General features: G+C 45.7%; 1 protein-coding gene and 1 long non-coding RNA gene across 3 annotated transcripts; one reads left to right on the top strand and one right to left on the bottom strand.

Moving 5' to 3' along the window:
* Window positions 1-11,328: 11,328 nt before the first annotated feature.
* PMAIP1 (phorbol-12-myristate-13-acetate-induced protein 1) lies at window positions 11,329-16,833 on the bottom strand. 2 transcript variants are annotated; one of them, XR_012904967.1, is made up of 2 exons: window positions 16,289-16,414; window positions 11,329-15,418 (listed from the first exon to the last, which is right to left on the bottom strand). XR_012904967.1 is itself a non-coding variant. In XM_006116527.4 (2 exons), exons 1-2 carry the CDS (start codon window positions 16,523-16,525, stop codon window positions 15,306-15,308), a joined length of 171 nt encoding a protein of 56 aa, XP_006116589.1. In that variant the 5' UTR covers window positions 16,526-16,833; the 3' UTR covers window positions 12,436-15,305. The 2 variants fall into 2 exon arrangements, 1 of the variants encoding a protein (XP_006116589.1); XM_006116527.4 differs by lacking the exon at window positions 16,289-16,414 and adding an exon at window positions 16,468-16,833 and having other exon boundaries at window positions 12,436-15,418.
* Window positions 16,834-21,958: 5,125 nt separating this feature from the next.
* Window positions 21,959-25,692, top strand: LOC142829980 (uncharacterized). The gene is made up of 2 exons (XR_012904969.1): window positions 21,959-22,556; window positions 25,496-25,692. It is a non-coding gene; the product is annotated as an uncharacterized LOC142829980 (long non-coding RNA).
* Window positions 25,693-25,970: the final 278 nt, after the last annotated feature.

Raw genomic sequence — 25,970 nt, forward strand, 5'->3', positions numbered from 1 at the left:
AACACCTACACTGGTCAAATAAATTCCAAAACCGAAACTATTACTTAAAATAATTGAAGGGGGTTTTTAAAAAATGTTCATAAAGGGCTCTTGGCTTCAACATTAAAAAAGAGCTCCCCAGTTCAATTGTATGTTCCATTCTGAAATAAAGCTGTGCCTGCCTGTCAATCCACCTATCTGAGAGACAAGGCGGGTGAGGTAATATCTTTTATTACACTAACTTCTGATAGTGAGAGAGAGAGAAGATTTCAAGCTGCACAGAGCTTTTATTTCCGGGGTTTCAAAGCTCATTTCTCTCACCAACAGACATGTCCAACAAATAAAGTATATTACCTCACCCAACTGGTCTCTCTAATGATCTGAGACTGACACAGATACAACTCACTGCATATCTATATATCTATCTATTCTTGTAGTAACAGAAGTGTGAATAGAGTAATGTTTTTCAGGGTATTTCTTAAGCATTGTAGTAATAAAAGCAAAACCCTTCTACTTCCCTATTTGCTCTTTTTCCCTGCGTGGTTGGGACTCGCCCTGAAGTGTAAGGGTGAATCATTCCAATATCAGGTTTTCTCAGTACAAAGTATCTGAAACCATTTTGCCTTCAGGGTATTTTCCATTGCTGGTTCATGCCCTCTCCTTGATACACTGGCTAGATCAGCAGCTGATGGAGGGAAAACATAATCATTTTGGGAATGCAGTTTTCCTTAGTTGCTGATATGGTTGGGGAGGAAGGGAGGGATTCTGAATCAGACCTCTGAGGTTTGCTCATGGAGTTGTTCCTGAGGTGTTGCTCTGTCTCTGAAGAGATCCCACGTTGGGCTTGAGGGCTGTGGGAAGTGGTGGAAAAAGTAACCAAAAAAGTTAGTTGAGTAAAAGTACTGCTACATTGAAAAAAATGCAAGTAAGTACAAGTCAAAGTATCCTTCTGGAAAACTCCTTGAGTAAAAGTACAAAAGTATCACATCTTAATTGTACTCAAGTATCCAGAAGCCATCCTATGGAAATCTATACCCAGATACCCGGGTTACGTGGATCCGACTTATGTCGGATCCCTACATACGAATGGGGTTTTTCTCGCTGCGGAGGACGCGGGCGGCGGGACCGCCCAGACGTGCCGCGGTCCCGCCACCCACGTCCTCCGTGGCGAGAAAAGCTGCTCTGCGTCTCCCTGGTCTCCTGCGGGGGGGCGCAGCTAGTGCGCTCCCCCCACCCCCAGCAGACCAGACTTTTCTTGCCAACGCCTGGGGTAGAGCAGCTGAGGGGCTGCCGGGTTGGTCCCACAGCGCCGAGGTGCGGCGCTACTGGACCAACCCGGCAGCACCCCAGCTGCTCTGCCCCAGGTGTGTCCGATTCAACCGCTGCTGGGCAGTTTCAACAGCGGCTGAATCTGGACACCAGTTCCGACTTACATACAAATTCAACTTAAGAACAAACCTACAGTCCCTATCTTGTACGTAACCCGGGGACTGCCTGTAGTTAACCACCCAAATTATAACAGGGCACTTGGGTCGGGAGCCACTGAGCTACAGAAAAATCAGTCGGGGGCCACACAAGGGAGAGGCAACCCTCTCAAAAAAAACAAAAAAACCCTCACTGATGTGGCTCTCAACTTAGATACTTCACACCCTTGGTGCTCCAGACCCATGGCAGGGGAGGGAGGAAAGAGAAGGCAGGGAAGACCAAGATTCAGGACTTCCCACAGGCCAGATCAACTCTTTTGGGTCCCAGGATTAGTAGAGAGCCCCCACCCCGAGCTCTGGGGCTCCCCACCCTTGCATATATATTATTTTTGAATGAAAAGGTGTTGATGCTGCTATCAAAAGGCTTCTTCATTGGCAGGGTCATTGTGCTCGGTGATTGGTTATTTTTTAAAAAAATCGTCACTGCATGACAATTGGATGCTTTGCGCATGCAGCTGTGCTTTAGCCAATCAGAATGCTGGTTTGCACAACTGTCAGTGGGGTTCTGAAAGCAGTGAGTAACTAAGCACTTCTGGAAAAGGTAGTGGAGTAAAAAGTACAATGTCTTCTAAAAAAACCTACCTGAATAAAAGTCAAAGTATCACAAAAATAAATTACTTGAGTAAAGTACAAATTTAAAAAAAAGTATGTGAGTAGTGTAATGACGTATTTCAATTTAGTTACATTCCACCTCTGGCCCTGGGCTTACTCTGGCTTTGCACTGGTGTCATGGAAGGCAGTGTGGGAGGCCTTATGTCTGTGTGAAAAAGATGGGAGCTCTTCCTCCCTTTGCCTTCTCTTATACACCAAGGGAAAAGGCAGCTGCAGAAGTAGAGCCAGCCCACATGCATATGAAAGGAGTGGGTGGGAGAAATGTCAGTGTCACTAGATTCCCCAAAGTGAATGGAGGAAGGTGAGTCCAGTGGTTAGGGTGCAACTTGGGATCTAGGAGAGCCAGGCTCATGGCCTGGCTCCGTCACAGACTTCCTGTGTGACCATGGGCAAGTCACTTAGTCTCTCTGGGCCTCAATTCCCCATCTGCAAAAGGGGAACAATAGTGTTCCCCTTCCACCCACGTGAGCAGTGAGGATGCATAGAAAGACTGAGTGCTCAGATACCGTGGTAACACTGAGAGCCCAATACATTTTTTGTCTAGCATCTTGTGAACTGCCTACTAGTCCAGAGTTAAAGCAGGGAGCCTGAATCCTGACAAAGGATGTTTTGACACACATTCTCTGAGCACTCTTGGGAGTTTTCTGCCTGCTAGAATACCTTCAGGCATTCCGGGACATTGGGCTGTGACATTCAAAACTACACCGCAGACCGTTAGTCCTAATCCACCAAAGCACTTAGGCTGAAAGCATACTCATGTGCCAACCCTTTGAGTTCAATGGCATTATGCATGCGCTCATAAGAACATAAGAATGGCCGTACTGGGTCAGACCAAAGGTCCAGCTAGCCCAGTATCCTGTCTGCCGACAGTGGCCAGAACCAGGTGCCCCAGAGAGGGTGGACCGAAGACAACGATCAAGCGATTTGTCTCCTGCCATCCCTCTCCAGCCTCTGACAAACAGAGGCCAAGGACACCATTTTATCCCCTGGCTAATAGCCTTTTATGGACCTAACCTCCATGAAATTATCTAGCTTCTCTTTACACTCTATTATAGTCCTAGCCTTCACAGCCTCCTCTGGCAAGGAATTCCATAGGTTGACTACACGCTGTGTGAAGAAGAACTTTCTTTATTAGTTTTAAACCTGCTAATCATTAATTTCATTTGGTGTCCTCTAGTTCTTCTATTTAGGGAACTAATAAATAACTTTTCTTTATCGGCCCTCTCCACACCACTCATAATTTTATAGACCTCTATCATATCCCCCCTCAGTCTCCTCTTTTCTAAACTGAAAAGTCCCAGTCGCTTTAACCTGTCCTCATATGGGACCCGTTCCAAACCCCTAATCATTTTAGTTGCCCTTTTCTGAACCCTTTCCAAGGCCAAAATGTCTTTTTTGAGGTGAGGAGACCACATCTGTACACAGTATTCAAGATGTGGGCATACCATAGTTTTATACAGAGGCGGTAAGATATTCTGGGTCTTATTTTCTATCCCTTTCCTAATAATTCCTAGCATCCTATTTGCCTTTTTGACCGCCGCTGCACACTGCATGGAAGTTTTCAGAGAACTGTCCACGATAACTCCAAGATCTCTTTTCTGATTTGTCATAGCCAAATTAGCCCCCATCATACTGTACGTATAGTTGGGGTTATTTTTCCCGATGTGCATTACTTTACACTTATCCACATTAAATTTCATTTACCATTTTGTTGCCCAATCACTCAGTTTGGTGAGATCTTCTTGGAGTCCCTCACAGTCTGCTTCTGTCTTGACTATCCTAAACAGTTTTGTATCATCTGCAAACTTTACTACCTCACTGCTTACCTCTTTCTTCAGATCATTTATGAATAAGTTGAAAAGGATTGGTCCCAGGACTGACCCTTGGGGAACACCACTAGTTACCCCTCTCCAATCTGAAAATTTACCATTTATTCCTACCCTTTGTTTCCTGTCTTTTAACCAGTTCTCAATCCAAGACAGGACTTTCCCTCTTATCCCATGGCCATTTAACTTACACAAGAGCCTTTGGTGAGGGACCTTGTCAAAGGCTTTCTGAAAATCCAAATATACTATATCTACTGGATCCCCCTTATCCGCATGTTTGTTAACCCCTTCAAAGAACTCTAATAGATTAGTAAGACAGGATTTCCCTTTACAGAAACCATGTTGACTTTTGTCCAACAAATTATGTTCTTCTACATGCTTCACAATTTTATTCTTCACTATTGTTTTGACTAATTTGCCTGGTACTGAAGTTAGACTTACCGCTCTGTAATTGCCAGCATCGCCTCTAGAGCCCTTTTTAAATATTGGTGTCACGTTGGCTACCTTCCAGTCATTAGGTAAGGAAGCTGATTTAAAGGATAGGTTACAAACCACAGATAATAGCTCAGCAATTTCCCATTTGAGTTATTTTAGAACCCTTGGATGAATGCCATCTGGTCCCGGAGATTTGTTAACATTAAGTTTTTCTATTTGTTCCAAAACCTCCTCTAATGACACTTCAATCCAGGACAGTTCCTCAGATTCATCACCCACAAAGGACGGTGCAGATTCGGGAATCTCCCCAATGTTCTCAGCAGTGAAGACTGAAGCAAAGAAATCATTTAGTTTCTCCGCAATGGCTTTATCGTCCTTGATTGCTCCTTTTATAGCTCGATCATGTAGGGGACCCACAGGTTTTTTAGCAGGCTTCCTGCTTCTAATGTACTTAAAAACATTTTGTTATTTCTTTTTGAGTTTTTGGCTAGTCGTTCCTCAAAATCTTGTTTTGCTTTTCTTATTACATTTTTACACTTGATTTGACAGTGTTTATGTTCCTTTCTATTTATCTCACTAGGATTGGACTTCCACTTCTTAAAAGATACCTTTTTGTCCCTCACTGCTTCTTTTATATGGTGGTTAAGCTACGGTGACTCTTTTTTAGGTCTCTTGCTATGTTTTTTAATTTGGGGTATACATTTAAGTTGGGCCTCTATTATGGATGTGCTTAAATGCTTTGCTAGACCAGAGAAAGGGATAGTAGCTTTTGTCTGACAATCACCATTTGCACAAGTGGCCTTATATTAATGCAGTTATTTAAAAATACTTCAGAATGCCTTTGTCCCACTGGTGTAAGATGCACTGTTTTCATTGAGGGATAATACAATGTGCTATGTTACAAAACAAGGCCAAAGCAGCTCTGCTAAATGTTACGTTTATCAATGAACTGGTATGGCAGATTCATGATGGATACAGTCTTAAAAACAATGTTCTCTCTACTCTTTTCCAACCATGAGCAGATTTTTTCCATCCATGTGCAGAATAAATGTTAAGTGTACCGAGGCATGTGTGAATGTGCACCATCAGTAGAAACCAAAAACGTAGCTGTGGCCATGCTACAAATCAGCAGGATGGCACTTGAATTATTCCTGAGCAGCTGTATAGGCACACAGCCTACAGGGAACACTTGTCTTAAGCAAAACAGTAGGACTACTTAAAAAATAACCAATAGTCTGGTAGCACTTTAAGGATTACACAGAACATGTATATGGGTACGTCTACACTAGCCCCCTAGATCGATCTAGGGAGGCTAATGAAGGCGACCGGAATTGCAAATCAAGCCTGGGATTTAAATATCCCATGCTTGATTTTCATGTTCCCGGCCGGTCACCATTTTAGAATTGATTAGCCCAAAGTAACTGCCCGAGTCTACACGCGGCAGTGAAACGGGATTCTGATTTAAAGCCCTAACTCGAATTAGCTGGTATTCCTCCTGCAATGAGGTTTTCTGGGCCTGTTGCTTTGTTCCTCGCTCCTTTCTTTGCATCCTTCCACCAGCTTCACCTTCCCTATTACATCAAACATTAGCTGCTTGTCTTTGCTTTAGGGGCAATGCACAGCATCCTCACCTCTTCCTTTTGCTAGTGAGCTGTTGATGTTCATTTCTGGTCAGCCCCTGGTGCCAGCTCCAGCTATCCAACTGTTACATGTTCCGATCAGCACCATGCTGCCCCTCACACTGGGGAGGAGCTCCCCAGAAACATCTACAAAGCTACCTCATTACCCACCTGAAAAGCCCCTTCAAAATTCTTGTTTGCCATCCTGCCTACAAAAATCCCAGTGGTTCCCCCCTAGGCTGCTAGTGTGCTACAAACATTGCCGGTCAAGATAACCAATAATTTCTCATTCTTTCTTTGTTTTCCCCCATAAATTGGTCTGTATCTCCCTGTTGCCTTTCCTCTTATGCTTAGATTGTAAGTCCTTGGGACAAGGCTGTCTGGTCTGGGTACAGCACCTAGCATAATGGTTTCCACCCCATGACTTGGGCTCTGTGCCAGGGCGTGCATACCCTGAAATGGCTTAATGTACTGTGGGCAGAGGAAGTCCGGCCCCCTTGCCCCAGGCACACTGGGCATGTTCCAATGGCTGGGGTAATATTAGAGGGAGCAGCCCAGCTCAGTTGGAGCTGGATGCTGGAGAGGAAGGAACTAGAGAAGCTTCAGAGGTAACTCAGCCAGAGACCCAGGAAACCACATTGAGCCTCCAGAGCCAGTGAAGCCCCAGGAAGAGACAGGTGCTGTGGAGCCAGAGGATACTGAAACTACATGCATTACCCCAATGCCATATCTGATAGGGAGTGTGCATGAGCTCAGTGTGTTGTGGTGGGAATCCCCACTAAGTGAGTCGCGGAACACTCCCCCACTGACAGGGCCCTGGGGTTGCTGCCCCAACCCCTGAGACTCTGGCCTTTAGGGTGAGCTGCCCTGAACCTCAGAGCTATGTTACAGACTGTGGCCATTGGGCTGTGCTGCCCTGTGACAGGCTCCCTCTTAGGCACTATGGTAATACAGTTTGTGTTCTAGTATGACTTCGACTGCTGGCTTCATGGGTTTTCCATGACTTTTTGAAAGAGTTTTTGGTTCTATTGCCAAATGCCTGGCAGATGAACTATTCTCTGAATGCTGCTTTGTGAGAACAGGAAAAGGTAGCAGGACTGACCTCCACTCTCTTCTTGTCAGAGCAGGCTTCCAGTTGCATCATCCAAGGAGCATACCATTATATTTAGAACAGCCTTTTTCCATTGGTAGACTTCTAAAAACTGTTGAATGGAGATGTGGACCTTTTGGAAATGTTAGAGTGCAGCCTTCCTGGAGTCTGCTGACAACCTTTTATGGACTCTTTAGTTATCTGCACAGTACAGAGTTCCACCCCCTACCTTCCCTGGGCCAGGGGTTCAGTGTCTCTCTGTGAGAATGGCGGGTTCTTTTTCCCAGCGAAAAAGCCTTTACATAGTAATATCTTTAACTTGTATTTATTAACAATGAATCAACGGGATACACTTGCTAAGCACACAATGCTCACAACTCCTGATAAGATCAACAAACGTCTCCGGATGGCCAGTCAGGATTGGTTTGTCCGGGGCTTCTGCATGGTATGGTCATGCTAAGGTATTGATCTGGCAGCTTTGATCTTGTGTCCCAGAGTTAGATTCCTAAAGAACTCCCTTTTGGACCCCGGTTTATATAAAGCTAGGGTCCTGTTTAGCAGCACCGTAACTAATCGCTTTTACCAATGTATTACAAAACAATCTTTTATCCAATCAATTTCTAGCGCACTACCTCCTACAGAGAAGAATCACTTCAAATGTTGGTAAACCAGTTATGCAATAGACAGAAACAATTAAAAACCAGACAGAAACAACTGACAGTGAAACCAAAGGGAAATACAGATTTCCCCATTTGAGATGGCTGGTAAATGGTTCTGCCAGACAGAGAGTTATTTTGCAAAGATTTTCTTTAAACATCTTAAAGTGTGTCTGTTGATCTGACCACTGTTGATGCCATACAACAGGGCTGGAGTGCCTTCATAACAATTGCATATTCTGTAGTTTTGTACAGCTTTGATGGCAGGAGCGGCCCAAGACCGGCTGCGGCAGCTGGTGCCCCAGGCAGAAGGTGCAATCAGCGCCCCCGCCTTCATGGCCGTCAATGGCTGTGATGTCATCATTGGGCGCCCCGGGCCAGCGGCGCCCTAGGCGACCGCCGAGTCTGCCTATGCTCACGGGCCGCCCCTGTTTGATGGGATATGACTCCCTGCTTTTAGTTAATGGCAGCTGATAATGCTCCTTTCAGCAAAAAGGCCTGAGACACTGTTCCCTTAGCTGTGTGCTTGTGCAACCACACAGGACAAATTCAAATGCCACCCAGCTGATTAGCAGAGCACCCACAGCTAGGTTTTGTATTTCTATTGGTGGTGCACATTCGCACATGACTTGGTGTACATAAAATGTATTCTGCACGGAAAAGATCAGAAGGAACATTGGCCTGAGAGCACATCTTAGATACAATCTGCCAAGCTCTAGGTTTCTGGAAGCACAGGTTGAAACTCGCTGTTTTAGAACAAAAATCTTTCTTCAAATCTGACAGTGGGTTAAGGCACTAAGCTCATCCCAATCACCATGCAAAAACAGTCAAACCACTGAATTGCACATTCAATTTATAGACAACACTACAAAAGATGGTATACTTCACTATGTGCGCCAGCCAGTCCTGCTTCACTTGTACCATTAACTCCTCTCCTTGCTCTTGCATTACCCCCCAAGGCTCATGGTGCTATTGTGAGAGGACAGATTCCCTTTAAATAACACATATGTGACGGGGTGAGGCCCATCTACTCCCTTGAAACAGGCCCACCCCGCACTGATCCCGCGATCGCGCTGTCCTTGGTGGGGAGGGCCAGACAGGAGCGGACGGTGTGCGAGCAGTGTAGCGCCGTCCTCTACACACCGGCCCGCGCGAAAGCAAGCGTTGCTAGGCAAAGCGCAACATGGCGGCCGGAAATGACGGAGGGCGGCAAGGAGGGGGGGTGACGTCAGATGCCAAGGGAAGGTGGAGGGGGAGGTATAAAGTTCCCCCAGCAAGGTAGAAGAGGGGGGGAGAGAGCGAGAGAGTTAGGGAGGGGAGTAAAGAAGACATCAGGAGTAGGGTGGAAGTAGCCCAGGGCAGGGCACGGAGCCGGCGCACCGGTGGTTAAGGGGACGACCCCTCCGGTGGGACAGGTCTGTGAGACTCTGTCCTTAGGGCCCTGGGCTGGGGTCTGGGAGTGAGGGTGGGCCCAGACCCTCCACCCTGCAAACCCGAAGTGCAGTAAATCTGCAATTGGGAGAAAGCAGGGAGAACGCCACTAGGAAAGACCGAGACAAACAAAGGGGAGGGGGACTGGGGTACCCCCACAACATACTATAAATTTATTTGCAAGTTCAACACTATAAGCTTGGGCTTGAATATTAGCTGGTTGACATACTACAAAGGCAATTTCCCCCACCTTTGCAATTTGCATTTACACATCAAAAGCTATGAATGGGATACATCCAGTCTGACTCAATTATCATCATTAACACTGGCCCTACAATTGACAGGTAACTGCTTTTGCCTATTATATATACCCTGGATTCTATAATTTTCACCCCAACTCATCTGATGAAGTGAGTTTTACCCACAAAAGCTCATGATATATTTGTTAGTCTCTAAGGGTACGTCTAAACTACATGGCTCCATCGACGGAGCCATGTAGATTTGTTTGTTCGGCAAAAGGAAATGAAGCCGCAATTTAAATAATTGCGGCTTCATTTAAATTTAAATGGCTGCCCCGCTCTGCCGATCCGCTGTTTGTCGGCAGATCGGGGCAGTCTGGACGCTCCCCTGCTGACATGAAAGCCCTTTATCGACCTCTCCGGTAAACCTTATCCTACGAGGCATAACGGGGAAGTCGATAAAGGGCTTTCAGGTCGGCGCGGGAGTGTCCAGACTAGCGCGCTGAGCCGACAAACAGCTGATCAGCTGTTTGTCGGCTCAGTGCCGCAGCCATTTAAATGTAAATGAAGCCGCGATTATTTAAATCGCCGCTTCATTTTCCTTTGCTGATCAGCCTAATCTACATGGCTCCATCGATGGAGCCATGTAGTTTAGACACACCCTAAGATACCACAGGACTTCTCACTGTTTATAAAGTTACAGATTAACATAGCTGCCCCTCTGAGACATACTACTAATAGTTATCACAACATGAGGCAGGTCTTTCCAGTTGGCTAAAATGGTTTTGTGAGCTGATGCCTAGCAGAGCATTTAGGAGGTAGTATTCTAGGTGCTGGAATGGGCCAGTCTGGCTTTTACGTGAGCAGACAGAAATTGAGCGTGACAGCTTTGCACGTGTTGGCTGGGCAGGTGTCTCTTGTTCTGTGTCTAATGAAAAGAGACATGGGGCTGGGCAGGTAGCACTGCTTGTACTTGTCTCTGTTTATTCTCTTGTGTTTCCCCTTTTCAGGTTAGATTGTTGTGGATGAGTCAGAGTCCCATGCTCCTCTAATGTAAACATCTGTAGTTTGTGGTGTGTTGTTTCTATTCCCTTAGAGCGAGACTGGTAACTATTGTATAGCCCTTAACAGGCTACTATAAAATTCTGTGCATAACTCAAGATTCTTAAGGCACTGGCAAAAATTAGATGATAGTTGTGCTAGTCAGACCAGAACTGTGCTTTGTACATTGTGCTTCTTTGGATGCCCTCAAAAGAAAGGATTTGGTCTACTACTGTAAATTGCCTCGTGTAAATAGTCACAGTGCTACCCTGACATGAGCTTCTGGGTCTAGGCTAGGGGCATGGGCAATAACTGGGGGAGGGGGGGTCACTTCAGAAATTTTTGAAGGGGCCCTTGGCTGCCCCGGAAGGGGCGGAGCCAGGACACTTCTGTGCTTCCTGACCCACAGACCCTGATTGGTGGGGTGAGGGAGCGTGTGAAGTCTCAGCTTGACAAAGCCCTGGCTGGGTTAATTTAGTTGGGATTGGTCCTGCCTTGGGCAGGGGGCTGGACTTGATGACCTCCTGGGGTCTCTTCCAGCTCTAGGATTCTATGAAGTCTTTGCCCCCGCTGCTGTTCTGAACAGCTACTGGTTCCCTCAAGGTCCCCATGCTCCTGATGGTGGGAGGAGACTTTGCACACTCCCCTCTGCCCCCCAGCCAATTAAGGACTGCGAGGAGCATGCAAAGTCTCTGCCTCCCTGCCCTCATCCTGCAAGGAGCATACAGTGCTTAAAAGTGCCATGCCCCTTGCAGGGCAGGAGGAGACTTCGCTTACTGCCCTGTCCCCAGGCCAATCAGAGCCTGGGGGTGGCGGAAGTGCGCAAAGTCTCCTCCCAACCTGCCCCCTTCCTGCAACATGCTCCCTTCAGGTCAGGAACAAGATGGGAGGAGACTTTGTATGCTCCCCTCTGTCCCTAAGCCCTGCCCTTGGGAGTGCAGGGCGTAGGGTCAACTGCCAGGGCTGATTCCAAGTACCACACACTCCTTGGTCCCTAGACCATGATTGGCTTTGGGGCGGGGGAGCAGCAGAGCCTCCGCAGGCTGGATGAACCTGCTTGGCCAGCCAGATCCAGTTCATAGAGGCCTTTTTGCCCACCCCTGTACTAGGCTGAAGCTAGTGAATGCCCCACCATGCCTGGGGATGTTGCTGCTCTCTCAGGCTGAGTTAACTAAAGCATCTGGTGGTTTCCCATTGGGGTGAGGCTGCAAGACTCTAGCCTTCCAAAACTGGCAGCAGTTGCCTGGGGAGAGAGAAGAGATCTTTCTTAGTCCTGCCTCGCATTGAATATGTGCATGTGCATGCAATGGTCCACTTGCCACTGTAACTTCCAAACCAGGGGAGGCGTTTGGTCATGAGAAACCTTTACTTTGAAATGGAGAACAAACTGATTACCGGTACCCCCTCTGTACAGAGACACAGCTGGATTCTGGCCTTATGGGAGAATAGGGGGAGTAGCTTTGTAGCGCACTTTTGCTAGGCTGTAGCTGTACACCCATGATCAAAAACATTAATTTGACACCCAGACCCCACAGTTAAACCTTTTCATGACCTTTGGGAAAGTCCAACCCTGAACCTTTTGCCACTTGTCAGATCCCTCCCATTTTGATTCCTGATGTACCTAAGACACTGTAACAGAACTTTGTCCTCCATAGACTTCACTGTTGTCACTAGGCTGCCCCTCGTGGCCACTTCATGGGGTCATTTGTGGGGTGATTATGCTTTGTGGGGTGATCATTTGATACTGCTTTCATACTCAGATTAACAGATGCTAAATAAATAGTGTGTCTTGCTCCCCTAACCTTTGAGCTAAAGGAGAAGCTAACTGTTAGCAGTATAGGGCTACTGACACACAACTGAGCAATTGTGCTTCCACCTAGCAGATATCTACGGTATCATAAAATAAAATCCAATACATCACTGCAAGTCTACTGGAAGGTATTTAATGATTGAGTGTGACCTTAAACTCCTATTTCAGAAGGAATTGGAATATGACCATTCATTCAGAATCATTAGAAAAAAGATTCTACAATAAAGAATAATTTGCTTGTAAACATATCATGTTTATTATCGTAATGAGATAATAACAGACACACTTTATGAAGACATATAACAATACATCAAGCCATAACTCCAAAAATGCCTTGAGAAAAACAATTTCATGTTGATACAGTCAGGCCACATCATTTTGAAAAGTAATGCAAGGGATCTGTGCCCAGACAATACAAAACCAGACTGTAGATTATATACAGATATTAGTCACTTTGAACTAATTCTTCTTTTGCATTGACTCTGAACAGACTGAGTGATGTAACATTAAACAATCACCAAATAAACACACACTAGAATGTAGCAACATAAAAACATTCCATCAAAAGTAAACATTGCCATTAGAAATCTGTATAATAAAGTGCTGCACACACCTCCTAGCTGAAATGCCTCCGTGACATTTACACAGTTCATTCTCACTGCTTTATGCTATTATTTCTGCTTACAGCCTGGAACTACTGATGGGGGCCATTTGAAACCCTGGTTGCATCTTATTTAACTGTAAGGCTGCATATATTGAGCTGAACACCCAATGCCTTAATGCTAAACTTTCCTGTGATTCTTACACTGACATAACTATTATTGACCTCACTGGCATTTTATTCAATTACACAGAAACCACAGGGAGCCTTTTTTCATTGATTTCAGTGTCCGTTAGAGCAAACCGTGAATGAACAGCTTTGCTTAGTCTCATGGAGTTATTCCGTGAGCTAAAATGTGGCATAGCAGAAAGGAAAACAGTCACCCTTTAATAACTGAAAAAGTGCTTTTGAACGAGATAGGATTCTGTACCTCTAGGGAGGCAAGTTCATGTTTGTCACATTAGCTTGTGGCATGGTGGATAAAACAATCCCATCCCAAAATGCTACATTCTCACTGAGAACACAATAACTGATAGCTCATAGAGGAGGAAACCTTGTATGTTTGGACCCACTCCTGCTCTCATTCAAGCCAATGCAAAAGTGCCTTTGCTGGGAGCCAGATTGGGCCCTTTACATACAAAAAACAAAACCCCAGCATCTGCTGAGATAATCCCAAATGACATCAGTGTCAGCAAATCAGATAGCTGGATACTTGGCCCTTGGTACTGAAAGAGTTTTACAGTAAAAACACAAAAGGAAAACAGATTCGTGAAACATCATAGGACCAAATTAATTGGTGATCTAGCATGGAATTAATTACACACGAAAGGCAAAGGATCGCCTAATGGATGCAAGCAGTGAAATAGTATAACTTGCTCTGATCTGGCTTTCAGAAGGTAATACGACAGATGCAATTTTATGCAAAAAGAAAGTGCAGTAGAAGCAAGAGTGAGAATTCAAGTGATTTTTCTTACTCCATCTTCTTTCTGCCTGAAACTGACCCTTATTTTGCACACCAAAATAATACCAAACTTAGGCAAGTTACAATATTTTCATACTATTCATACGCCCCATGTATAATTTAGCCCATCATTTAAGACTGATTAATTTGGCTTAGGAATGTCTTAAGCCTAAGACAGTTGCACTGTCTCTTGAATTTGACTCATGGGGCTTTTAAAATATATAAGCAGAAAAATTGCTTTTTAGGGGCCTGAATGACAGAGCAAGTCTATTCTCCAAGCCATACACAAATGTAGCTTGTCAATAAGGCTATAACAAACATTTCACTAACATCACTATCCATTAGACAAAATAATAGCTTCTTCGTTCATAATTACAAACAAAAATGGTTTGACACCAAACGAGAGCTGAGATTTTTTTTCTTAACCTTTATTTCCCAAGTCTTAGCTTTCATTTAGAAGCAATACATTGCTTTCTGATAACTATTGCAACATTCAGCTTTATGGCTATCTCTTTATCCAAGCAGTTGCTTTTGAAAAAAAGAATTCATGTTTTTTCTCCAGAAAACTGCAGATTCCATTTTAGTTTAAATTTCTATTTGTTCTGAGAGTAATTTTATTACCAACTAATAAAATTAAAACAGTAGCTTATTCTGCTTAAATAGCCCTTCTGATGATGTGAAGGAATCCTCCTTCAACCTTGCACACCTCTCTAACTTATTTTGTGATATAATACATGCTTTAATATATTACATTTCCTTATTCAGTAATTTTCTTAGAATACTGACTGTATGCTATACTTTCTTAATCACAAGAAGCTACCATGCTTCCTTTAATTTTTAATGCATTCTTTATAGCACCATTTGAATAGTTATCTACACTATTTCTGGTGTATAACCATCTATTTAAATTCCATGAAATACTCTTTTCATGCATGTATATACATTATAGAGCCATGCAGCAACCTTGTAAATAACAGAATTACAATGTTATTTATTAGAGAAACACCTGTATAACAAATTACATCATGGATAGAAAATGTGCTTCAATAAAAAAAGAATAATGTTCCACACGAGGCTTTGTCCAACAGAGTCTACATTTTAGAAAACAAAAACAACCAAGAACTTAATTTTCATTGTACATTCCAATCCAGTGTTTGGAGGTAACTGGCATTTTCTGCCTGTGCAATAGAACTAGATGCATCTCATGAAGTGGGACATCAACACACTTATCATATGAGAAGCCATGGTTCCTTGCTCTTCTAATTCACTCCACAGGTCAGTCTTTGGAATAATTAATTCCAATGTTTTCCCCCACAGACATCCACCAGAAAATGCATCTGTGGAGCTCTCCAGAAAAAGTCTATTTCGACAGCTTTCCTTCCGTGGGAACAATCAGTGTAAGTAATGCTCATTCCATCTTCTCATTTCATTCAAATCGCTTTTCACAGGCTTGTAAAGACCGTATTTTCCAAAGCCATTGTTTTCTTCCTTTCTTTTCTGTTTGCCATCTCCAAAGAGTGTTCACGTTCCTGGGCAGAACAGTTTTGTAATCACATTCAGAATCTTCTGCTGCAAATTCAGAATATCTCCTATTTTTCTCAGTTGCAAAGCACATTGGATTATAGATTCTTGCTCTGTTAAAAACAAAGGAATACCAGCCCTCAGCTTTGGTAATTCTGTACCATAAATCCTGTTTCTGTACCAATCTATCGACTTCCTTGTCTACAGGCAATAGCTTTTATATTATCATTTATCTCACACCAGAGGACAAGAGGCATGTTAAAGGTACACTGTTGCTTACACAGCTGATAACATAAATTTACAGTTTCAAAACCTTTCAAATTGTAAAATAAAAACTCAGAAACCTTTAAAAACTTTTGGTAGGTCTCTAGCTTCTTAGCAGGGGAGAATGTAATAAAATGTTCCCATTCCATAGTTTGCACAAGAAATGTTACCCTAAGTGTCAGTGCTACTCTTTGAACATTTTTTTGAATTTAGCACGGATCCCAGGACATGTCACAGAGAATAACTGTTCTGATCTCGCTAGATTGTACAGTTAAACAGCCGCCTCGGCTGTTTCAGACAACAGGAGCGTCTGTTCTCTGAAAAAAAAAATGAAATTCGCTGGCAAAAATAGCTGTGAAACTAGACTCGAACTCTCCAAGGAGGGGTCATTACAATGATTTTACAGGCCCGGGTTTGGCGGGGGGGGGGGGGGGGGGAAGGAACTTAGAACTCACAACCTGGAGCCTAACGTCCCCAAAGCTGGGTGGCGGTGGAAATCGAGCCCAGAATTGGGGGCCGCGCACCTAGCTCTGGTGAGACCCGCTAAAACGTGGATGAGGCTGGCTCCTGTATCAGGCGACACCGATCTGAGCCACTGACCCCTGTACGGAGCCTCTAATGACACAGCCCCATCGGGCCACACCACCCGTCCAGCTTTCCTTCTGGCTCACCCACCCCAGGGCCCGCTGCGCAAGAAGTTACCAAATCCTGGTTGTTACCTTGGCCACCGGCGAGCGGGAAACCGAAACCTACCCGGCTCGCAGGGAACTGAAAGCAAAACCGCCCCCAACGCAGCGAAACTCTCTAACCCCCCCAGTCCCCGGCACGGCTTTAGCCCGCGATCATCAGTCTCCAGCGCGGGTCTGAGGCCGGCTCAGTCCCCGGGCGCCCACGGTACCTGCAGCGGGAGCCGGGGGCTGCTGCGCGCCCTTGCGCAGGGGCTTTCCGGGCATCATTTCGCTCTGCCGGTCGGGACCCGCGGGGAGCTGCGATCAAGCTGCCTGGGACCGTGTCAGGCGCAGGACGGTGCCGAGCGACGCGCTCCTCTCGCTGGCCTCAGGGGCTCTGGCTGCCCGCGACTCGCCGCCGCGCGATAAAGGTGCCGCTGCCTGGGGGGGTTTCCCAGCCTGGGATGAGGTAAGAAAAGCAAAAGGGAATCCCGCCTTCCGCGGCCCTGCTCTCAGCCAATCAGCGGCCGGCAGGGCTGGCGTGCTGCGGCAAGTTGGTTCGGCGCCCGGGCACGTGGCGGCTGCTGCCGGGCGCGCCTGGACTTGCCCTAGTCGGAGCGTGGACTGGCGGCTTCCCCTCCTCCCCGGGCCCGCGGGAGGCGGTGCGAGGAGCCACCTGACGAGCAGCGGCCGCGGTGTGAGGCCTGGCACGCTCCTTGGCGGCGCCCTGGGCTTAGGCGGGAGCTATGGGAGATGGTTTCAGATCCGCAGCCCTGACTGTCCCCAAGTCCCCAAGCCCTGCCTGAGCCTTGCAGAGCGGCCATCCTCCCTGAGCCTGGTCTAGCGCTGTCAGGCACTGAGCCCTGGGCACTGGGCTCGGAATTGGATCAGGCTGCAAAATGCATTTCCCAAGTCCAGGCTCACTGGGCGGTCCTCAGGGCATCTCAATAAAGCCTGGCTCAGGTCTTGGCCCAGAGGAGCCCTGGCTGAGCTTAAGCTGTCTCTATCCTAGCCCTGCATTAGAGTCGCCAGGTGTCCGGTATTGGCCCACAGGGTCTGGTATTTGCTGCCTTTGTCCGGTTAAAAAAAACCCCAGAAAACACTTGACATGTAAAATGTCCAGTATTTTGTTTTTCTGGGACATTCTTCCCCTGCTGCAGTTGGGGTTTTTTGTGTTTGTTTTTTGCTCAACCAATTTTTTTCCTGACATGTTCGGTATTTTTTGTGAATGTATCTGGCAACCTTATAATACATGGGCGATGAAGGTTGTGCCTCCCCAAGCAGTCTGGCTCCATCCCTAGGCCGGGCACTCTCCTGACATTTACTGCCAGCTTTGCTCTGGGTGGGGCTGGGCTCTGTTTCATAGGGACTGATGCTGGGGTTGCGCTGCCCACCTAGTGCTCAGACTGTACCACCCAGATACCTGACACTTTGGGGTTGGGGCTACCGTAGCCACATAGCCCTGAGCACCTCGGTTAGAAGCGATGCGGAGCATGTGGCCACACTGCCTAGTGCACAGGGGCTGGAGGTGTTGTAGCCCCTCTGCCCAACTGCCTGGAGCATGGGGATTTGGGGCTCTGCAGCTGTGCCACCCGCTGTACTGGGAATGGCAGCGCAGTAGTCATGCCACCTACACACTTGATGCACAGGTGTTGAGGGCACTGTGGCTGTGTTGCCTGGCTGGCTGTCCAGGGAACTAAGACTGGGCTCTTGCTCCCCGGACACCGTGGCTGTGTCTACCTTGGCACCCTTTTCCGGAAAAGGGATGCTAATGAGACAAGTCAGAATTGCAAATGCCGCGGGGGATTTAAATATCCCCCGCGGCATTTGCATGAACATGGCTGCCGCTTTTTTCCGGCTCGGGGCTTTGCCGGAGAAAAGCGCCAGTCTAGATGGGATCTTTCAGAAAATAAAGCCTTTTCCAGAAGATCCCTTATTCCTCTTAAAATCAGGATTTGTCAGTGAATGACATTAACAGAGAAAATGATGGCTTCACCCCTCAAAGCAGTTTCTAATCAGAGAAAAATGCCAGACAATAATATGTGTCTATGATGGCTGATGAGAAATAATAATTCTCTCCATGTAACCACAGCCTCTGGTACCTAATGCCTGCAGATGCTGACTATATTAGTGGTGACTGGACATACTTGACTATCAGGCCATTTGTACTGGCTCTGTTCAGAGGCACTTTAACCTGTTATATTTACTGCACAGATTGGGTGAAGTCCTAGCCCTACAGAAGTCATAGCAAAGCTCCCATTGATGTCAATAGGACCAGGTTTTCATCTGTTTTACCTTAATCGTAGTGCCACCTTTATTGTCCAACAGCATCAGCTGGTTTCAGAAACATGCTGGCAAAATTCTGTCCTTGATGCATTGAGTGGGGTCGGGGGAGGGGAAGAAGGAGTGGAAGCTCCCTGACCCATTTCTCCCTGACCCTAGGGCAGCAGAACTTATGTGAACGTGGGGGGAAAGGCTGTGTAATGCACCTTCCTGCTCTTATGTTAAGATAGGAGGCCCAAAGCAGTATATGCACAGGGAGACGGAAGAGTAACCGTGCTCCAAGGAGGTACACCATGTCCACTTGGAGCTATGGTGTGCTGGCAGGTGTGTTAGCCATTACTTCAGCCTTTGGCTCAGTGTAGTCCTTGTCTAAAATCCTGCCCAGTAATAATCCTAGAAGTGAAGGATGGTCACCCTGCATCCACTTTCATTCCTCCTCCCAGAAGTTTGCTGTTTGCTGATAAGACTATTCACCAGTAAATAGGAAGTTTATTTCCCTAAAAGAAGGAAGGGTGCAAACACCAAGTAGGCAGAGGGTGTTTGTTTAGGGTGGCACAAAGCTTACAACTAGAAGGCTCTTTTGTAACCCTGTTTTGACGCTAAAGAGCTGCTTTTGTTTTGGTGCTAATTGACCTCTGTGGCAGTCTGTCTGGTTTACACTGCCACTCATCATCACACCACTATCATATTTGTCATCTGAAGAAGTGGGTTGTGCCCATGAAAGCTCATAATACTATCTATATTTTTTGTTAGGCTCTAAGGTGCTACAGGACCACTACTTTTTTAAGCTTTTTTTAAAGTTACAGACTAAACACAACTACTCCTGAGACTTTTACCCGTCACCATGGTATGTGAGTACCTTTAGCATGAAGTAGATTGTCAAGAGCAAAGTCCCTGGTAGGCAGGATATAAATCTTCCAGGCAGAAAAAGTTTTGGGTTTTTTTTGTTTATTTGACACATTTGTGTGTTTGTTTTTTTCTGTTTGCATTTTTAATTTTTTTTGGAGCTACTCGGAAGTATTTGACTGGGCTGGTGACAGATTTGCCAGGTCCTGGACAATGTGTGTGTGGGGGACCTTAGCTCTGGAAAAGGTGGGGCCTTGGGCAGAAGAAGGGGGGGTTAGGGTTAGCCTTCCTCCTCCAGCTCTCACTGCCCCTGGACTGTGCCTTACAGTGCTCCAACCGTGATTTAAAGGGCCTGAGGTTCTGCCACTGCCATGGTAGCAATGGTGGCAGCTGGTAGCTTGGAGCTCTTTTAAATTGCTGGGCCTAGGGGCAACTGCCTCCTTTGTCCCTCATGCCCGCCTCCTTTGAGGGCCCTGGTATTTGTTCTCTTAGTGCTTTGCACAGCTGTTTGCCATTCCTTTTGCTCCTCTTTGAGGCGTATGCAGCAGTAACTGGCTCCCACACTGCAGTCACTTGTTGCATAGAGTGCTCTGTTTGCTCACTGCTTTCATTTCTGGATCCTCTCATTTAAAGGGGAATACCTTTTCAAATATCTGACTCCTCGATCACAAGACACTAGTTCCTCACAGCTAACAGGAAAAGCAAGTTTTAGGAAGCTGGTAAACCTGATCATACCTTAGTGCACATCAGAATAGGTGACGTGGCCATGTGCTGATTGTATAAGCATTGTTATTGTCTCAAGTTCAAAAAAAAAAAAGCTGCACACGAATCCCTGGGGCTGTATTTCAGTGCAGTTTGGTGAAGAACAATGGTTCCTCTACAAATAATTGTGATTTTCCTGGAAATGTAGTGATACAGCATTGTGTACTACCCGCTACCCTCTCCCCAGCTGTGCACAGGAAACCAAACTACAAAGAAAGTTGGCGTGGGCTTAGAGAGCAGGGAAAAGAGAGAATTTCTGATCCATCCCACTCCCACAGTGATGTATCTGTATCTTCCCCCACCACAACAAACTCCGAACAGCTAACGGATCATGCAAGAAGTGTGGACAGACATAGGGTTGCCAGATACTTTCACAAAAAATACAGAACATGTCCGGAAAAAAATTGTTTGAGCAAAACCAAAAACAAAACCCAACCAACCGAAAAAACAACAACAAACAACCGCACAAAAAAAAACCCAGTCAGTGTGCCTTTAAATTCCCATGGTCCCTGCTCCCTCCCCCCGCCCCCGCCATATGTGACAGGGGAAGAATGTCCCAAGCAGCCTTCCGTCCGAGAAAAACAGAAAATACTGGACATTTTATATGTCCAGTATTTTCTGGGGTTTTTTTACTAGACAGTGGAGGCAAATACCGGACTATCCGGGCCAATATTGGACACCTGGTGAGAAGAAGCCAAGTATATTAAATGGCATAGTGTGACACAATTCAGAGCAACTACACCTTTATTCTCCCTTCATGTTCTAGCGAGGGCAGCTACTCTAGGCTCTGGCTCCTCAGCCTTCACCCCTCTGATGGCCATCATCTCTCTCCCTCCTGACCACTGTATTTCTAGGCTGCATGGTTCTCTGCCTATACTGTAAATTTCTCAGCAAAGTCTAACCATCTAAGCAGGTCAACTTTGCTTTTCTTCACAGAGGCTACAAACAGTGTAATTGGTCATAGCAAAGTTACCACACAGCTATTTCAAAGCAAGCACATTTATCCTTCAGGTAGTGAAGATTACAGAGCAAACACATTACAACCACTAAAAGAACCTACATGCATACTAAAAAACTTACCAGGGATCATCCCGCTAGTCTAACAAGGGCTCTACTGCTGACCAGTCCTGAAAAGCTAGACAGGAATTTTACTATGGGGATAAATTGATAAAAACAAGCACCCCTTTAAATCTCTAAGTCATGCTTTTATCCAGTTTGGGACTCAGATCTCCTCCTGTAAGAAGCGCTCAACAAAAAGTTTCTCCTCAGAGATGGCTTCAAAAGGCTGGGTCCCCAAAGATGGCTAATTTGCATTCTCCTTCAATCAAGTATTTCCCTGGAAATCCACTCAATTAGACATGCTAGCCTGGCTAGTGCATTGCTTCAAATGGTCGTTTGAAGCTCATAGCATGTCCTAGGGGTTACAGTAGGCCAGTGTTCCCTTTAAAGAAGTTATACACAGTCAGGCTACGTCTACACTGGCCCCTTTTCCGGAAGGGGCATGTAAATTTCACCAGTCGTCGTAGGGAAATCCGCGGGGGATTTAAATATCCCCCGCGGCATTTAAATAAAAATGTCCGCCGCTTTTTTCCGGCTTTTAAAAAAGCCGGAAAAGAGCATCTACACTGGCCCCGATCCTCCGGAAAAAGTGCCCTTTTCCGGAGGGTCTTATTCAAAGTAGGAATAAGACCCTCCGGAAAAGGGCACTTTTTCCGGAGGATCGGGGCCAGTGTAGACGCTCTTTTCCGGCTTTTTTAAAAGCCGGAAAAAAGCGGCGGACATTTTTATTTAAATGCCGCGGGGGATATTTAAATCCCCCGCGGATTTCCCTACGACGACTGGTGAAATTTACATGCCCCTTCCGGAAAAGGGGCCAGTGTAGACGTAGCCTCACACATTAACATTTTTTCTTTTAATACAATGATTATGAACTCCTAACATTCTTCAGTGTAATTCAATATGGGTTGGCCCGGATATTGCCATGTCTATCCCAGTGAGCATTTGGGAAGCTGTCTATACAAACTCATGAAGTCTGGATATTTTAAATGTTCCTATAAAAGCTACTGTATCCTGAGTGCCTATCTGTATGTGGAGCCATCAAATCTGTAACAGCTGCCCTTATGCTAAAGAACAGCTGCATCCTTAGAAGACCAGCATTATTTACCCCTCCGGAAAGAAAGGGGAAAGTAGGAGCTGGGGAAAGTTACCTGAAGTAGAACAAAATTAGACAGGTGTCTCAGGTTTCAATAACCAGCCAGGAGGTGGTTAAATAAGGGAGAGCTATTCAGGAAGAGGAAGTTGTGGGTGGGAGACAACATATAGCTGTTGCAAGAGATAGGTGGGGCCTGTTTTGCTTTCCTGATGGCCCCAGGTGCTGTGGCTGAGTCAAGAGACTCTGACCCCAGCCCTGCAAGAATGCTGTGGAGTGGTGAGGAAACTGAGGAAGGAAGTGTGCGCACTGTTTATTGGTCTGTGTGGTCTCTTGTGCTTAATATGATTAAGTATAAAGGTGCAATGATGTGTGAGACTTATGCAGTGTCTGTGTGTTGGCTGCTTCCCAGCTACTGTGTACCTTTGCAGAGAGCTAAACTGTAAACCAGATACTTCTATTTGGAGTGGAGCTGTAGGAGGGAATGTGTTGGGTTAAGGGTGCAAACTTGCTAATTGCACAAAACTGAATTCCCCTGTCCCAGCCCTACTTGTTCATTTTCTTTCCCTCCATTGTGCCTCTGTGCGACCATCACTTACTTTGACCCTGTGTGTGTGGTGGGAAGTGAGGAATGAAGAAGGGGGAGCTAAGGCAGGGGGTTGGGTATGAGGCCTGGCCGTGCTTAACATGATTCCTGGGTGGTAGCTGCCATGTCCTGTGGCTTCTAGGTGCAAGGCTGTTCCATGCACTTTCCCATTGGCCAATGGGAGCATCCTTAGTTAGGATGTCTTGGTTTGGTGCTGGTGTTTAGGATCAGGTACAGGTGAACTCTATTTCTGTGCCCAGAACATGTGCTGGAGTAACCTGGGAAACAGTGCTGCAGCCTGCTGAGCCCAGGAAGCTTAAATCTCAGGTTGTGATATGGAGCCTTGGATGCTCCTTCCAGCAGTCTTAGAACCATGGTGTCCTATGCGTTAGCCTCTAGCTACATGTGGCTATCTTGCTGGTTGAGGGTGGCTAGCTTCCTATAGCAGTAGCCACTTTAGTGGCTACTGCTTCAGAACTGGTTGGACACCATGGTCCTAGATGGTGGCCATGAGGGGGTGCTTGCTAGGGTCTATGCTAGCATAGTCCACCCACTGCAAGGACTGTAGTAAAAAAAAATGGTCAGGTTTATACTCCCACTGCATACTGTGTGTTTCATTACTTAGAGTGGTGTGTGAAATAACACCACTGGTCATCAGCCAATAGCAGCACAGCTACTAGCACAGTCATGCATCTGTGACTGATGCAAGGTCCAGAAAGCACTTCAGAGGGATAGTCCTCTGGCATTTTTTGGCCACGGTATTTTTAGCCGGGGCTTGGATACTAAGCAGTTGCTGTGACCCCATTTCTGATGGAGTGAATGGGAGAGTTGAGTTGCTGCATGACTCAGGCACAGCAATGGAACAGCTGGAATTAGTTTGTTCCCCTTTGAATACAGACCCAGAATGAGGCTGTTGGGCAATTTATATTTTGTGCCAATCTTTTGGTGAGAAGGAAACTGGGGATAACGTTAACTGTTTGTTTACCAAAGCTTCCTGCTGTGAAAAGAGATTCAACTTAAAACCTATAGTACAGATCCCAGCAACTGTCTCCCAAGCTAATGCAGCAGCAACAGCTTCTTGGCATGGCCTAGACAGAAGGAGAGAAAACTGGCCATTACAGGGCAGCATGTCACAGCTGTGCTGTTTCCTCCTAAAAATAAAGGAAGAACTGGGAGAATAGATCCATGGTGTTGTCTTTGGGCCATTGTGGAGAGGCTGACTATTGCTAACATCACCTAGAGAGCTGTGTGGACCACACGTGGGGTCAGCTGGTGTAAATGGGTATGGTTCTGATTTCTGTGGAGTTATATGCATTTCTATCAATTCAGGGTTTGGCCCATATTCTTCTTTGAGGGGAAGATGGAGGTGAATGATGTGGCTTATACTGTTCCACCTGGTCAGTGCCAAGCCTGAGTCTGTCACTGAGGTAGTAGCATGCTGAGAGGTGCTATGATGCATGTGTCAAGCACCCAATTGCCAGATTGTAGACCTGGGCCTGGCCAAATCAGGACAGAATGCTGAATTGGCTGAATCAATGGGTCCTAGCATTTTTCAGTTTCTTTCAAGGGGTTTAGTAAGTTGTCTGTGCTGGACTCTCGGATGCTGCCCAGGGTGAGCTGAGCAGTAGCAGAAGTAGTTTGTTACAAGTTGGGGAGTACCACTGAATAGTGCTCTTGCTTGTCATGTGGCTTCTAAGGACCCAGTAGTGAGACCTTGTACCACAGGTGCAAACATGTTTTGGGGAAATGTCAGAGTTAAAGTAAAATGAATAGCTAGTCTTCTCTCTTGAACTGGAATGGCACTGACTTAATGCAGTTATTCTTGTGTTGAATCAGCGTCAGTGGAGGGGGACTTGGTGCTGGTGAGGACAGCCACACCTGAAAATGGAAGAGTAAACCTGTTAGGCCTGATTCCTTTTCCCTTATTCCCAACTACATTTCCCTGGTATTGCTTAGCTCAATTAGGGAAGTAGGGACTTTTGGAAAGTAAAATGAGTGTGCATGTTCTTTAAACAACTGTATCTTCAAAAATACATGTCTTGATGAAGATTTTGATTTTTATTAAGAGTATTGTTAAAATCTGTCATTAGTACATTTTTTTAAAAGGAATTCAATCAAGTGTGTAGTTTTCTGTTTTTTATCCCTCAACACTTTTTTTTTTTTTTGCTATCTTAAAGACAGCAATAATGAATTTGTTTCCAATGAACTTTTCAAACCTTAAGTATTGATTTGAGTAGTGCTCTGTTTTGGCACAACTAAAATGTCTACATTTTAGGTTTTCTGTACTGTTTGAGAAGCAATTCTATTCCAGGTTCAACCTGTCTTTCTGGCTCAGTTTGGTTCAATCTCCTTACATTTATTTTGAGGACTGTACTTGATTTGGCGATTTTTTTTTTTCTTTTGTTTGTTTGCTTTTATAAGAAGCGATCCTATTGTGGCACAACCAAACACTTACTTTATAAGAGGAAGCTGTATATTAAGTGTGGTAGTCCTAGCTCTTATGGTTTAGGAGTTCTTGATCAAACTGGCCCTCTAAAATACATAGTAGATTTTACTTCACAAACTCAATCCAGCTGAATGGAGTTACACTGGTGTAAGTAGGTGAGGCTCACTCAAGCCTTTTCTGTTCCAGGAACTGGAAGAAGTCAAAATATACCATGTGACTTCCAGCAGCTGTCAGCACAGAATATCAAAAAGAAAACAGCACAAGAAGGAAACTGACAACAGAAAGGACAGGGAGCACATCCTGTGATAGCGGTTGCTCCTATATGGCACCAGTGTTGCAAATATTTCCTTTTTAAATGTGATGCTTCTGTGTCACTTGCCTAATTCCTGGGGACTTGCTGATGCGTTCATCCAGGACCTTTTTCCTATGTTGTTCATCTTTCCCTCACCCCAACTGCAGTTGATCCTCTTGAACCCAAGTGTTAGGAGGAAAGTGAACACTGTCACAATCTGCCCCAATCACAAGTCATGTGACTAAAACAAACAAGGGCAGGGCTGAGCTAACTAGTCATAGCAATCTGTGCTCAACCCGTCTCCTAGATGTTGTTCTGTTCGCTGAATATTTATTTAAGTTCTATGGCCCTTCTCATCTAAGGGTGGCA

Source organism: Pelodiscus sinensis, chromosome 6, assembly GCF_049634645.1.
Source record: "Pelodiscus sinensis isolate JC-2024 chromosome 6, ASM4963464v1, whole genome shotgun sequence".
Classification (NCBI taxonomy): domain Eukaryota; kingdom Metazoa; phylum Chordata; order Testudines; family Trionychidae; genus Pelodiscus; species Pelodiscus sinensis.

Bases quoted from the DNA above. Each gene is read 5' to 3' on its own strand.
- PMAIP1 (XM_006116527.4), bottom strand. From the start codon at position 16,525: ATGATGCCCGGAAAGCCCCTGCGCAAGGGCGCGCAGCAGCCCCCGGCT. The intron at 15,419-16,467 runs GTACCGTGGGCG...TGTTTTTAACAG, and splicing joins GCCCCCGGCTCCCGCTGCAG to AGCAAGAATCTATAATCCAA.